The sequence below is a fragment of the Eurytemora carolleeae genome, unplaced genomic scaffold (assembly GCF_000591075.1).
Source record: "Eurytemora carolleeae unplaced genomic scaffold, Eaff_2.0 scaffold85, whole genome shotgun sequence".
NCBI classification, from domain to species: Eukaryota; Metazoa; Arthropoda; class Copepoda; order Calanoida; family Temoridae; genus Eurytemora; species Eurytemora carolleeae.
In genome coordinates this window covers 411,199-425,774 of record NW_019396334.1, presented here as the reverse complement: position 1 = coordinate 425,774, position 14,576 = coordinate 411,199, and the positions used below count along the sequence as shown (strand labels likewise).

Genomic DNA, 14,576 nt, shown 5'->3' with positions numbered 1-14,576 from the left:
TTGACAAACAACTGACTGTTGAAATAAAAACATATTTATTGATCTAGAAAATGTACAGTTAAAAGCAGTTAAAATAACATTAATTAAGAGAATTAAACTTTTTGCTTCTAGATGAATTTTCNACTTCTAACTCTGATATATAATCCAATGGTAGATTTTATTCATAAAAGTAATCATGAGTATATTCCCCGAAGGCCTGTATAATATACAGTTGAAGATATGTTCTTAAAATAAATAAATAAATATATAGTGCACTTTTAGACGGCGGATAAAATGAAATGGAGTAGTTTAACTAGGTCTGACTAATTGAACTACTTTCAAAACACTAGGGAAAGAGTTATCAATACGTTCTCTGAATTACTTATAAAATTCAACGTGTGGAAAGAGAGGTTAAAGAAAGGAATTGAGTTTGTGCCACAAAGTCTGATTTTCTAATCCCTATATTTTGAAACCCAACGTCGTAGATTTTAGATATTTCAAACTTTGAATTATGTTGAATCAAATAATCCAAGATTGAAATATCAAAGGTTTATACAATCTGGTTGCAAAGATTAGAATTTTTGAGTTTGTGGCAGAAACACAATTTATTTTTCAAAATGTTAAATATATAGATATTTTCAATTTTTTATATGTGTTTAGATATTTATGCTTGTGGTTCTTTTTGGTTTATACCACGGTCTGATATTTCTACCTGTGGCTCTAGCACTAATTGGACCTGAACCCCACCAGGTAAAATTAAACTTTGTTTTGAACTCTAAAAAGTCTATGACTTTGCCTGTTGGGCTATAGTAAAAACATTAGACTCAATGTTTAGCCCCAAAGGATTTTTAGGCTTAAATTAACGTGTGGCATATTTTAGGCTTAAATTAAAAATGTGTGGCATATTTTAGGCTTAAATTAACGTGTGGCATATTTTAGGCAGCATAAATTAACCTGTGGCATATTTTAGGCTTAAATTAACGTGCGGCATATTTTAGGTTTAAATTAACGTGTGGTATTTTTGGCTTAAATTAACGTGTGGCATATTTTAGGCTTAAATTAACGTGTGGAATATTTTAGACTTAGATTAACCTTTTGGCATATTTAAGGTTTAAATTAACGTGTGGTATTTTTGGCTTAAATTAACGTGTGGCATATTTTAGGTTTAAATTAACGTGTGGCATATTTTAAGCTTAAATTAACGTCTGGCATATTTTTGGCTTAAATTAACGTGTGGAATATTTTAGGCTTAAATTAACCTTTTGGCATATTTAAGGTTTAAATTAACGTGTGGTATGTTTGGCTTAAATTAACGTGTGGCATATTTTAGGTTTAAATTAACGTGTGGCATATTTTTGGCTTAAATTAACGTGTGGCATATTTTAGGCTTAAATTAACGTGTGGAATATTTTAGCTTAAATGACAAGTAACTTAGAAAGGAACTGAATTCTTTCCACAAATTCAGATTTTATTATTATATCACTTTAACCTGATGTAAACGTTTGATATTTCAATTCTTCACTATATTAGGAAAGAAATAGGGATTACAGTTTTTTAGCAGTCTTTCACTTAAACTGAAATAATTCTTTTTCAACCCCCCTGTAGTGTAGTTATTCCCCACCTAACCCTGTAGTGTAGTTATTCCCCACCTAACCCTGTAGTGTAGATATTCCCCACCTAACCCTGTAGTGTAGATATTCCCCACCTAACCCTGTAGTGTAGATATTCCCCACCTAACCCTGTAGTGTAGTTATTCCCCACCTAACCCTGTAGTGTAGTTATTCCCCACCTAACCCTGTAGTGTAGATATTCCCCACCTAACCCTGTAGTGTAGATATTCCCCACCTAACCCTGTAGTGTAGATATTCCCCACCTAACCCTGTAGTGTAGTTATTCCCCACCTAACCCTGTAGTGTAGTTATTCCCCACCTAACCCTGTAGTGTAGATATTCCCCACCTAACCCTGTAGTGTAGATATTCCCCACCTAACCCTGTAGTGTAGATATTCCCCACCTAACCCTGTAGTGTAGATATTCCCCACCTAACCCTGTAGTGTAGATATTCCCCACCTAACCCTGTAGTGTAGATATTCCCCACCTAACCCTGTAGTGTAGATATTCCCCACCTAACCCTGTAGTGTAGATATTCCCCACCTAACCCTGTAGTGTAGATATTCCCCACCTAACCCTGTAGTGTAGATATTCCCCACCTAACCCTGTAGTGTAGATATTCCCCACCTAACCCTGTAGTGTAGATATTCCCCACCTAACCCTGTAATGAATGTTCGAGTGTATCCGTCAACCTCTTCTACGTAATAGTTTATGAGGACACTTATTCTTATAAACTTGAGTCCGCGTCAGCTCACTCACATCCAAGAATCAATGGCTAATCCTAATCTTCATTCTTCCTTTCATTCAAAATAATAAGAAATAGTTTGCTTTTATCAAAAAGTACAGGAGTACAAGAGTACAGGAGTACAGGAGTACAGGAGTACAGGAGTACAGGGTTACTCACAAAGGATAAGACTTTAGAGCCGACTGTACGGAATGTTGTCTGTCTGTTCCCGTATGTTCATGATTCCTAGCAACTGTAAGCGTGTTTCATTCTTTGCAAATGTTTTTAGTAAGTCATTAAGAATCTATATCCAAGGCAGAAGAATTGATTTAATTTTTAAAGGGAGTGATCGGCTATGTAAGGTAGTTGAACTGAGTATGCAGTGTTATGGAAAACTTCTTTCGGATTCATTTGAGACATATTAAACTTTTTAAAGATCTGTTAATCCTGAGTTTGAGCGCAAATTCGACGTTCAAAACTCCTACTTTGAGGGTGGATACGTTTTCAGAATTAGTTTTTTTTAAATTATTAAATAACGACGACATTAAATGTAAAAGTAAAAGTTTTCTACAATAAACTACGGATGTCATGTATAGGAACATGTTGAGAAAATTAAAATTAATCTTATCATCGAAAATAAGTAATCTTGTTCAATTATTAGTTTCTATTTTCTCATTATTCTGGTTTCTCATTATTCACAAAGATTTTCTACAGATTTTCTAGAATTATTATTGAAAAGACGGATTTGAAGAATTTGAGAAAATAACTCAGGATTTACAGATCTTTAAAAAGTTTAATATGTATCAAATGAATCCGAAAGAAGTTTTCCACAACACTGCATACTCAGTTCAACTACCTTACATAACCGGTCATTCCCTTTAACTTTAGGTCGTCTTTACAGCCTCAGTGGGTAGCGCTGTACATTTTGCATGGAGAAAACAATGTACATGAAAGTTTAAATTTGAACTTTTCCCGGTATTTTGTCAATTGAGAAATCAAATAATATGTGTTTACTTTATTCTTCCAATTTAAATCAGCTGTTCATCAACATTTATTAACAATAGAATGTTTTTATACCTTTATATGAATAACAGGGTGCTAGTGCTAGACATCTTCGTTCTTAGCTTGAAAAGTGTTTCATTTTAACAATCTCCTCCATTTCTGCAACAAAAATTTGAGAGCACCTGTACAGAGACCCCCAACATTTTTAAATAATCCACGATAACGGAAAAAAGCGTGGATATTTCATTCAAATTTTATCAAGAAAAATCGTATGAATAATTTTGAATGAGGCATGCAGCTTTGAAAATTAGAAATCTGGTAACTTATATATATTGGAAAAGGAAACATAACATTTTGGAAAAATATCACATGCGGGGGAAAGTTTTTGTGGAAAATGCTACTGATGGTAACTAATCACAATTGGTAAAATTTATTTAGCAAAAATTCGTTTTCCTACAGCCTTTTTGGACTTTTAAAAGCAAAACAAATAAAGAACAACAATTTTGGAAGGAACCGAGTTTTAGCCACAAATTCTGATTTTCAAATTGCTTTATCTTTGCAATCTGATGGTGTTAACCTTTGATATTTCTATTATTATTATTATTATTATCTGATATAAAATAATTCATAGTTTGAAATATTTAAGGTCTCGAGACTTTGAAATGCAAAGATATAGGGATAAGAAAATCAGATTGTGTGACAAAAACTCAATTCCTTTGTTAATCATAAATGCTAAGAGAATGTTTTAAAGGCCTTAACCCTCAAAAATGTAAAACACGAAACGAGGCCATTACGAGAATGTAAAATGTTAAAATAATTTCAAATATACGAAGATAACTAGTCATTCGTACATGCACGCTGCAGAATACTTTTCGCAATAGGGGTTTTGACAGGCTTGAGGTTAAATTTAAGTTAATATGAAAAGAAAAGAATTTTACAAAAAATATAAGTTTCCTAGACATCAGAAGAACTTTGACAGAGGCTTGAAAAATTCTTATGAAAAAAAGTTAGTTAAAGTTTCTCATCTTGTTTTATCCTACTTGGAAGTTTGAACGACAAACAGGAACTTTCCAGAAGAAAACAATCTTCTCTTCCTAATGTTGTACTTTCATCCTTTTCCCACGGTGGTTTCGCCAATTACCAATGTCGGTGTGTAATCTTTAATTCATGACCTATCTGTCTAATCTATGATCTATAAGAACGAGTATTTGTCCTTTCTGTCCAATCTGTGACTGAATAAACATCTATCTGTCCCATCTGTTTAATCTCTAAATGGTTGAACAAATATCTGTCCTATCTCTGTAATCTTTGACTTAATAAAACACGGCTTTCTACTCAGTCTACTGTCTACTTTCTTTCTTATCTATGACTTAAATAAATGACTAGCAGTCAAATCTGTCTAATCTATAAATTTGAACGAATATTTTTCTTATCTGTGTAATTTCTGACCGAATAAACGACTATTAACCCTTTCTTCATAACCTCTGACCTAAACGATAATCTGTCCTATCTCTATAATATCTTTCTGAATGAAAGACTATCTGTCTTATTTCTGTAATTATCTGTCCTATCTGTCTAATCTCTGAACTATATGAACGACTATCTGACCTATCTCGGCAATTTCTGACTAAATAAACGACTATTTATCCTATCTCTGTAATCTTTGAACTGATTGAATAGTTGATGTATAATGCATATACACCACTCTGATAGATTACAATTGGAAGATGTATCTTTGTTTACATTTATTCTTCCAGAACAGATGCATCTCTGAGAAAATATAAAATAAAAAAATTAACAACAGAACAGATGCATCTCAGAGAAAATATAGAATAAAAAAAATGAACAACAACAAAATCAGATGCATCTTAGAGAAAATATAAAATTAAAAATGAACACAAAACAGATGCATCTCAGAGAAAATATGAAAAAAATGAACAACAGAACAGATGCATCTTAGAGAAAATATAAAATAAAAAAATGAACAACAACAGAACAGATGCATCTTAGAGAAAATATAAAATAAAAAAATGAACAACAGAACAGATGCATCTCAGAGAAAATATAAAATAAAAAATGAACCCCAGAACAGATGCATCTCAGAGAAAATATAAAACAATAGGATAACCCTAAGGACAGATGCATTCTAGAGAAAATATAAAACATTAGAATGAACCCCAGAACAGATGCATCTTAGACAAAATATAAAACAATAGGATAGACCTAAGGACAGATGCATTCTAGAGAAAATATAAAACATTAGAATGGACCCCAGAACAGATGCATCTCAGAGAAAATATAAAACAATAGAATAGACCTAAGGACAGATGCATTCTAGAGAAAATATAAAACATTAGAATGGACCCCAGAACAGATGCATCTCAGAGAAAATATAAAACATTAGAATAGACCTAAGGACAGATGTATCTTAGAGCAAATACAAAACGATAGAATGGACCCAGAGAAAACATAGAATTATAGATTGGACACCAGAACAGATGCATGCATCTCAGAGACAATTTAAATAATAGAACAGACCCAATAATAGATGCATCTTAGAGAAAAATAAAAATAACAGAAAAGACGCTGGATTCCTACTTCAAAAAATGATTCAATGTAAGGACAGTAATAGGGTTTAAAAAAACTTTCACTGTAACGTTTAATATTTTTGTTATTTTGTTTTCATAAAGTTCATTGTCTGTTCTATTCTAAATCTGGTTTTTAAGATCTTGCACAGAATTAACATAAAATTCCTGTCTGATTTAAGTAATTTATAAACTAGCATAACGCATTACTATCTTGCAAAAATCTTGTCATGATATAATTAGTTAAGTGGAAATATGCTTTGATGAATATTTAATTAGATTTTAAAACTATTTAAAAAGATTTTAGTTTGGTGTTTCAGTGTTAGATCATAATTTTGTATAATGAGATAAAAGAACTAAGAGATTGTAATATTCTATTTTTATACACTTTAAAAAAAATGTTAAAGGGACTGTACAGGAAAAATGAAAGGGGGTATAGGATGAAACCTGAGAATCTCAGGCGTTGAACGATACATATAAGACATCTATCTGATGTTCTTGTCTCGATAAATTGATATAAAACAGGAACATCAAGACATTGGATTATATGGAATGATAACTTTGATCTTAAAGTCGTCTTTCTATTCTTCAGTTTTCTGGTTCAATTACTGTTTCTAGAGAGATAGGGGAAAAATAATTAAAAAATATATTACTAATAAAACCTCAGTAAGCATGGGGGGGGGATTCACCCTCTACCAAATACTCCTAGGAGGGTAGTTGTGTGCCACTAATGGGTGATCACAATTATGAAGTAGGAATCTAGAAAACAGTGGAATAAGTGCCTCCTCTTTTTTTGTAATTGACAGCTATACTTGAAAGGCAATAATTACATCGTTTTTTTAAGAGTTGTTAAAGGTTTTTTGACTTACAAAAGGCACCACAACATATTGCTACATGGAAATAAGGTTCCAACATTAAATATTTATTCCGTTAAAGTTTAATTTGATAAAAGTTTTGAAATTTAAAAAAAAAAATTTTGTTTCTTTTTCGCTTTTATCTTCTCTCAAGGCAGGATTAACATTTAGTAAAGAGTTAGGTAAGGAATAAAAAGTTGGGACATTTTTCGAGAAGTCCAAAAAATATTGGCAACCGAACTGTAAGTAAAAAAAGCCCTGCGCCGAATTTAAAGAATTTGAGCCGCTTGAATTTTAGCCGAGGCTCAAATACCGTTGGGTCCACTTAAAATTTTATTCAAATTTTCAAGAATTAAGCCGACGCTCAATTGAAGCCGATTGAAACACTGAACATTTTTCAGTTAAAGCAATTTCAAATTGAAAATTTCTTTTGTAAAGAAAATCACATTTACAGCGTAGTTTTCTGATTCTCACTGTTTCATCTAAATCCTCATCCTATTTAGAAAAGGAAAGAGGACGACGATGAAATGAATACAGAGGAAGGAAAAATATCAACCATTGGAAGAAGAGCCTCAAAAGAAAACCAGGTAAAAGTGACGAAAATAAGAAAAATTTAAAAATTAAATTGTTTACCCATTTCCTAATCCTATCCTTAACTTAAAGTAAAAGGTAGACGTTAACTTTGGTTAATTTTGGATTTGGAAAAATTATCATTTAGATGGGAAGTTGTCATAGGGCTTGTTTACTAAATTAATATTTTTCATTATTTTAGAAAACATCTGACATAAACATTCCCTCAAACAAAGCTAAATGATCGATTTTTTTAATACGATTTTTTTTCAATATTTTAATCCACTATTTGAAACAACAAAAAACATTGGTGTTGACAGATAACAGTAACACGCTAGACAAATCCGGATAATAGGCCGGTTAGGATTTTGAAAGGGGTGTTTATTATCCCCAGACGATTCTTTCGCGATTGCCTAACAATACACACACAACAGAGTAACCCCGTCACAGAAATTCGATAACAAAATCTTTATTTCCTAAAAAATAACATAAATTATAGGTCATGTTTAATTGTACAATTCTACTGAGAAAGCTGTAATCTGTAAGAGTTTAGTGTGATATGTTTATCTTATGAAAATATTTTGCTTAACTTTAATGATTTCACAACAACGAAAATATTTTAAGCTCCGTCGGAGGAGGACAATGGAATTTGCGGGCTGAAAATTTGGTTTGGCTGTCTCCGACAGGAGATTCCAGTAGAAGACGACATTTTATAGAGGTTTTAAGATTAATGGTTAACAATTGGAGATTTCGTAGTTTACAATTAGGATATTATGTGGGTAAACAATCCAATAAATAATAAACGTTTAGTTAAAGCCTCCTAGTTAGTATTAGAAAACAAAAATGGATTTTACATCAAGATAACATTTTAACAAAAAACAACCTTGTGTTCGAATAAAGATGCCTGCAACATCAGCTTTGTGTTGAAAATTTAAAAACTTTTGAAATCAAAATGATCTTAGAATATTCATTTTATATGTGTAAAATTATTTATCATTTATATACAAAGTAGTAGTCTCTGTTTGTTTGTTTGTGTGTCCGATCATATAACTTAAGAACCCCTTGACTGATGTGCCTAAAATGTTGACTGATGAACTCGGCGAAACTTGCAGGACTTCTCTTAGCTTGGCTTAAAAGTTCAAATTTGAGCGGGTTGACTTTTATAGCGATAATTTAGTTTCCCGGAAAAATCATAAATTAAGACCAAGTGCGAGTAAACGGCAGTAATAACCATGAGAAACCTGGGCAGTGCTGGTTAGATTATTCCTATAAAATTAGCTCACCAATTAATAAATTATTTTTTCTAGGTCGCAGCTTCAATAAACTATGCGTTCAGTTCTAAAGAAGAATTCCAATTAAAACCCGTGAACACAGAAATAGAAGGTTAAATAATTGTATTCAACGATTATCAAAAGAATTAAATTTCCATAATATTTGTCCTATTCAAAATGTACTCTTCAGAACTTTTTTTCTGCAGGTCAAAGTCCAAGGTTATGGTCATTACATATTTAACCCTATTCCAGCTGTGTAGGGTTCCAAAAATCTGTATCTAGGAAATTATCAAATAATGAAATGTGACCCTCTCCCCTCAGACTATTTTGGGTAAACCAGACATCAGCCTGAATAGGGTTAATCAATATTTTGTAAATATTGAATTTATTATGAACAGTCATAGTGCAGTTTATATTGTCTTTTTAATCCTAAGATATGATTTCAGTTTATGCATATCATCAAAGAAACTCAATGTGCGACACAAAAGCTAAATCAGTGGACAAAAATGATGCCACCAGTATAAAAACTGAGTCATTATCAGCTGCTGATTTGCCATCATCATCCGAAAATCCATCGAGAGCTGATCCACTAACGAAAACCAATTCACCGTCACCAGCTGATTCGCCAATGACATCTGACTCACCATCAACACCTGATTCGCCAATAACAGCTGACTCACTATTAACAGCTGATCCACAAAAAAAGATCTGAATCACAAACGACAGCTGACTCACCTTCGACAGCTAAATCATTATTTGAAGCTGAACCAACTGCTCGTTTACCATCTTCACCTGATAAAACACATTAACACTCAATAGAATGTGAAATCCACAAAAGCTCAATTTAGCAAAAATGAAAAGTTCTTTGACTTACAGGGTGTCCCAATAAACATGGGAATTCAGTGACGAATTCGATATCGTCTTTTTAAATAATTCTTTGATTTAGTATAGTGATACCTACTGAGAAAGCTGTAATCTGTAAGAGTTTCGTCTGCTATGTTTACATTTTGTTTGTTTATGTTTTGACTGCAAACGGTTGTACTTAGTAAAATAAGAAAATTGCAGTATACAAACAGAGTAAACTTGTCCGTCTTCACTGTTCATCTTGTGGAGACATTATAGACACATCTTTATAGTCTTTTAGCCTTTTCATAAAATAAACTCTAGCAGACATAATAATATTATGGCTGTTGAAATTAGGTATTACAATGCTAATTCATAACAAAGACGATATCAAATTCGTCAATGAATTCCCATGTTTTTTGGGACACCCTGTACATTCGTCCAGTGGCCGAATTTAAAGAATTTGAGCGGCGGTTTAAATTTAAGCCGCGGTTTAAATATGATGGGTTACACTTACAATTGTATCAAATGTTTCAAGATTTAAGCCGGCGCTTAATTTAAACCGGGTTTTGGCGGATTTAAACCGCGGCTCAAATTCTTTAAATTCCATCTCAGAATATATTACCAGACCCCTTGCAAAAATCCACCAAAAAAATGTTGAATTGCACAACTAAGTCAATGGCACCTGCGTTCCATTAATCAGGGTAATCCTAAGGCCATAGCAGTGTTTTTGCTTTTTCGGAAGCAAAAAATAATATTTAAAGGCTTAAAACAATGTGAATATTCCTTGTAAATTCATAGCATTTTATTATTCTTTTACATTTAGTCCAAGAGTGAATTTTTTTTTTAATTGAGAAAAATCACCATGAAGAAATCAAGATCTTTTATAAATTATTTTCGAAATATTGATTTATAACGTTGCCATTTGCCATTAATAATACTTGTAGCCATAAAATAAATTAAATATGTTTTTAACATTGAGTTTGATATAAATATATACATGTAAAGTTGATATTACCACAATTGTAAATTGTTAAATATATTTGAAAATAAATGTAAAGTTAAATAGCATTGAAAACATCTTTATTAATAAAATTTCAAATTAAAAAATATGTTTAAGATATCATAACAATCATTTTATCCATTTTACAAAGGAATTGAGTATTATGCAAGAACTGATTTTCTAATCCCTATATCTTTAAAACAAAATTTAAGTATTTTAAATTATTAGGTCTGGTTAGATCAAGAAATATAACCTCGAAATATTAGACGTTTACACCATCAAGTTGCAAATACATAACGATTAGAAAATTTGAGTTTTTAGCAAAGACTTAATTTCTTTTCTTGGAAAACAACAAGAAAAATACATTATTAAAACAAACTGAAAAAAGACCCCCCACCCCCTTCAACATTAAATATAAGTATTTTAATATAAAAAATGAAATTTTGTATAAAAAAAAACAATTAATCTCAGCGACTTAAAAGCTTGAAAAGCCCAGCTAAAAGACATGACTATCACTTCTTCTAAAACTTGAAAATCTCAAGAAGAAGAAGAAATTCATTAAAGGATAATTGTACAACACACAGAGAAAGTGCTTTAAAACTTAAAGAGGAAATAACCTAGTTCTGGTTTGATGGGTTTTTTAAATTACTTCTGATAATCATTTAAATCATACAAATTGTTTTAAATAAAAAGTGAAACAAAATTTGGGTTCTTTTAGAGATGTAATAATTCAAATTTATTTATAAATAAAAAATAAAAATATCTAAACTCCATACATAGATTTCATAGATTTTTGTTTGCCAACAGCAACGTCTTAAAAATATAGCTTATAGTTTGTAATTGCCATTTGAAACCTCGTATTATAGAATTTTATCCAGTTTTGGATTTCATGAATAGTTTCTCCATCAATAGGTGTTTGTATGTTTGTGTGTGGGTTCATAGCTGAATAGAAGGGAGACTAGAGAGACTCTGTATCGAGGATGAAATCTCGCTTCAGTGTGGATCCTACCCGCGGCATTGGAACATCGTCTGTGCACCATCGTTTCCCAGATTTTCCATTTCTCCCGCCAAAATATTAAACTTTTTTCAAACTTTCCAGTTTTGGAGACTGTCCCTCTATAAATTTAGAAACTTATTTTCAGTTGCGATTTAAAAAGTGTATTTTACTTGATCAAACATCGTTCTTTATACCTTTTTATGGGATCTTAGAATGAGTAATATGCTAATTTGAACTCAATTTAAAATGTTCCTCATCAGACTCGAGATGGTCGTTTCTATCCTCTGTTTAATACCACTCTGAGCTTTAAAATTTCCCCCACCTTTTCTTACAATAAACTTTAATGACTAAGCACTTACTTTTCTCATATCTTCTTTACAACTGGGACCCAGGTCATTTACATATGAAGTAGTGTATGCGGATAAAAACTGAAGCACACAGTTTTTACATTTGCATAGAAAATGTCTGCATTATGCATTTTAAAAATAAAAAGTGGCTTTTTAATATTTTTGAATAGGTTTTAACACATACTGAGGTTTAAACCCCTTTAATTTTAGTACTTCGCAAGTTTATAAAATTCACAAATTAAGAAAAAATAATTTCGGTCTTCCGCGCGTCTATATATTTTTAACTCATTTTTCTTTATTTCCACAAACCAGAACTATAGAAGGATACTTAGTGATCCACTACAAATGAGCAAAAACATGTTAATTTTTATTAAAAACACTTGAAATAAACACAATTTACTAATATTTGTCATAAAGTAAGAAAAAGTATAATTATTAGTACTTTTTGGCTTTTACAAAGGAAATATGGTTCTTAGCAACAAAATCTTCTTTTCTAATTTTTATATGTTCTCAACCAAATGTCGTAGACCTTAGATATTTCAAACTATGCATTCTGTTAGATTAAATAATCTAAATTTGAAATAGCAAAGGATTACGCTATTAGGTTGAAATGATATAGAGGTTTAAAAATATGAGTTTGTGGAAAAGACTCAATTCCTTTCCAGCACAGTAATTGGAAACATTGAAACTCTCGAATCTACTTCTAAAAGTAAGTCAAGTTGTTAATAAGAACAAGTTCTTTAAATGAAAACTAAAGTTTGGTTAGGTTTTTAATTTAATTTAAACTTTCTATAGGTAAGTTTAGTACGGAAACATAGATTTTATTTGCTATTTTACTTCAAGTTGCGGTGCTTTAGCTTAACCCTATAAATTTAAAAATAAAAATAATTTTTAGGAATGTTATAGAATAATTAGGTAAACAGTGGAAAAGGTTTAAATTTCTGTATTCGTCAAGGTATCTTTATCTTTTATAAGCTGTTTAACTGTACACCAGTAAATCTGTCCATAAGTCCATCTATCTATCTGTTTATCTGTTCACTTGTCGATCTGTCCATAAGTCCATCTATCTATCTGTTTATCTGTACACCAGTAAATTTGTCCATAAGTCCATCTATCTATCTGTTTATTTGTTCACTTGTCAATCTGTCCATAAGTCCATATATCTATCTGTTTGTCTGTACACCAGTAAATCTGTCCATAAGTCCATCTATCTATCTGTTTATCTGTTCACTTGTCAATCTGTCCATAAGTCCATCTATCTATCTGTTTATCTGTTCACTTGTCAATCTGTCCATAAGTCCATCTATCTATCTGTTTATCAGTACACCTGTCAATCTGTCCATAATCTGTTTATCTGTTCACCTGTCAATCTGTCCAAAAGTCCATCTATCTATCTGTAAATCTGTTCACTTGTCAATTTGACCATAAGTCCATCTATCTATCTGATTATCTGTACACCTTTCAATCTGTCCATAAGTCCATCTATCTATCTGTTTATCTGTACACCAGTAAATCTGTCCATAAGTCCATCTATCTATCTGTTTATCTGTTCACTTGTCAAACTGTCCATAAGTCCATCTATCTATCTGTTTATCAGTACACCTGTCAATCTGTCCATAAGTCCATCTGTCTATCTGTTTATCTGTTCACCTGTCAATTTGTCCATAAGTCCATCTATCTATCTGTTTATCTGTACACCTGTCAATCTGTCCATAAGTCCATCTATCTATATGTTTATCTGTACACCAGTAAATCTGTCCATAAGTCCATCTATCTATCTGTTTATCAGTACCTGACAATCTGTCCATAAGTCCATCTATCTATTTATCTGTACACCAGTCAATCTGTCCATAAGTCCATCTATCTATCTGTTTATCTGTTCACCTGTCAATCTGTCCATAAGTCCATCTATCTATCTGTTTAACTGTCTTTCCGTCTAACTGTCTTCCTTTGAATCTTCTTGTCGTTCTGTTATATAACATCTGTATATCTGTCTATTTATCTATTTATCTATGTATGCATGAGCTTATGCCCACAGCCCTTATCCAAAAATAGATTATTAAAGTTAAAAATCTATTTATCTATGTTTCTATCCTTCTGCCACTCTGTATAATTATCTCTCTCTATACCTATGTATCTTTCTGTATCTGTCTATCCGTCTATATATCTGTTTATCTATCTATGTATCGTTGTATCTGTCTATACGTCTATATATCTGTTTATCTATCTATATATCGTTGTATCTGTCTATCCGTCTATATATCTGTTTATCTATCATATATATATACCGTTGTATCTGTCTATCTCTTAATCTCAACTCTGTAAAATTAGAGAAGAAGCTTAAAACTCCTAAATAAATATTTCTTAAACAATTTGTTTTCTTAAATCCAAGACAATTTAGGTTGGTATTAAGGAGTATTGAATACATGGAGAAGGACTCAACACGTTCCGTCTAACCGTGTGCAGATTATGTATTACAATATTACAACTAATTTAGTTTCAAGAGATCTCTATTTTCGTATCTTATCAAAAACCAAGAAAAGACGACAATTAAAATAAAGTACCAGTACACAAACCAAATCATATTAGGAGGTGGAACGGGTCGGCTCCTGCTCCATAGCATTCAATACTTCTTGGTTAGTACAGTTCTCCTGGAATAAATCTAAAAAAAAATTTTTTTTTATTAGATTTGATTTTAGAATTGTTTCTACATGATTTTCAGGCAAAGTACAAATAAATAAAGTGATTTTATTAATTTAATAATTTAATAATTTAATGGTTGACGTCTCTT

General features: G+C 31.6%; 2 protein-coding genes across 2 annotated transcripts in view; both read left to right on the top strand.

Annotated features, from left to right (window-relative positions):
- The window catches only part of LOC111701144 (Niemann-Pick C1 protein), a 37,078-nt gene extending 27,558 nt beyond the window's left edge, over window positions 1–9,520 (top strand). Inside the window, exons 35-38 of the mRNA XM_023472313.1 lie at window positions 640–729; window positions 7,258–7,341; window positions 8,632–8,707; window positions 9,042–9,520. Coding sequence (XP_023328081.1) covers window positions 640–729; window positions 7,258–7,341; window positions 8,632–8,707; window positions 9,042–9,307 — 516 coding nt within the window. The 3' untranslated portion in view covers window positions 9,308–9,520. The remainder of the gene's footprint in view (window positions 1–639; window positions 730–7,257; window positions 7,342–8,631; window positions 8,708–9,041) is intronic.
- Window positions 9,521–12,326: 2,806 nt separating this feature from the next.
- LOC111701146 (muscarinic acetylcholine receptor DM1) overlaps window positions 12,327–14,576 on the top strand; it is a 34,385-nt gene continuing 32,135 nt past the window's right edge. The window contains exon 1 of the mRNA XM_023472315.1: window positions 12,327–12,494. The gene's annotated coding sequence lies outside the window, so the exon portion shown is untranslated. The remainder of the gene's footprint in view (window positions 12,495–14,576) is intronic.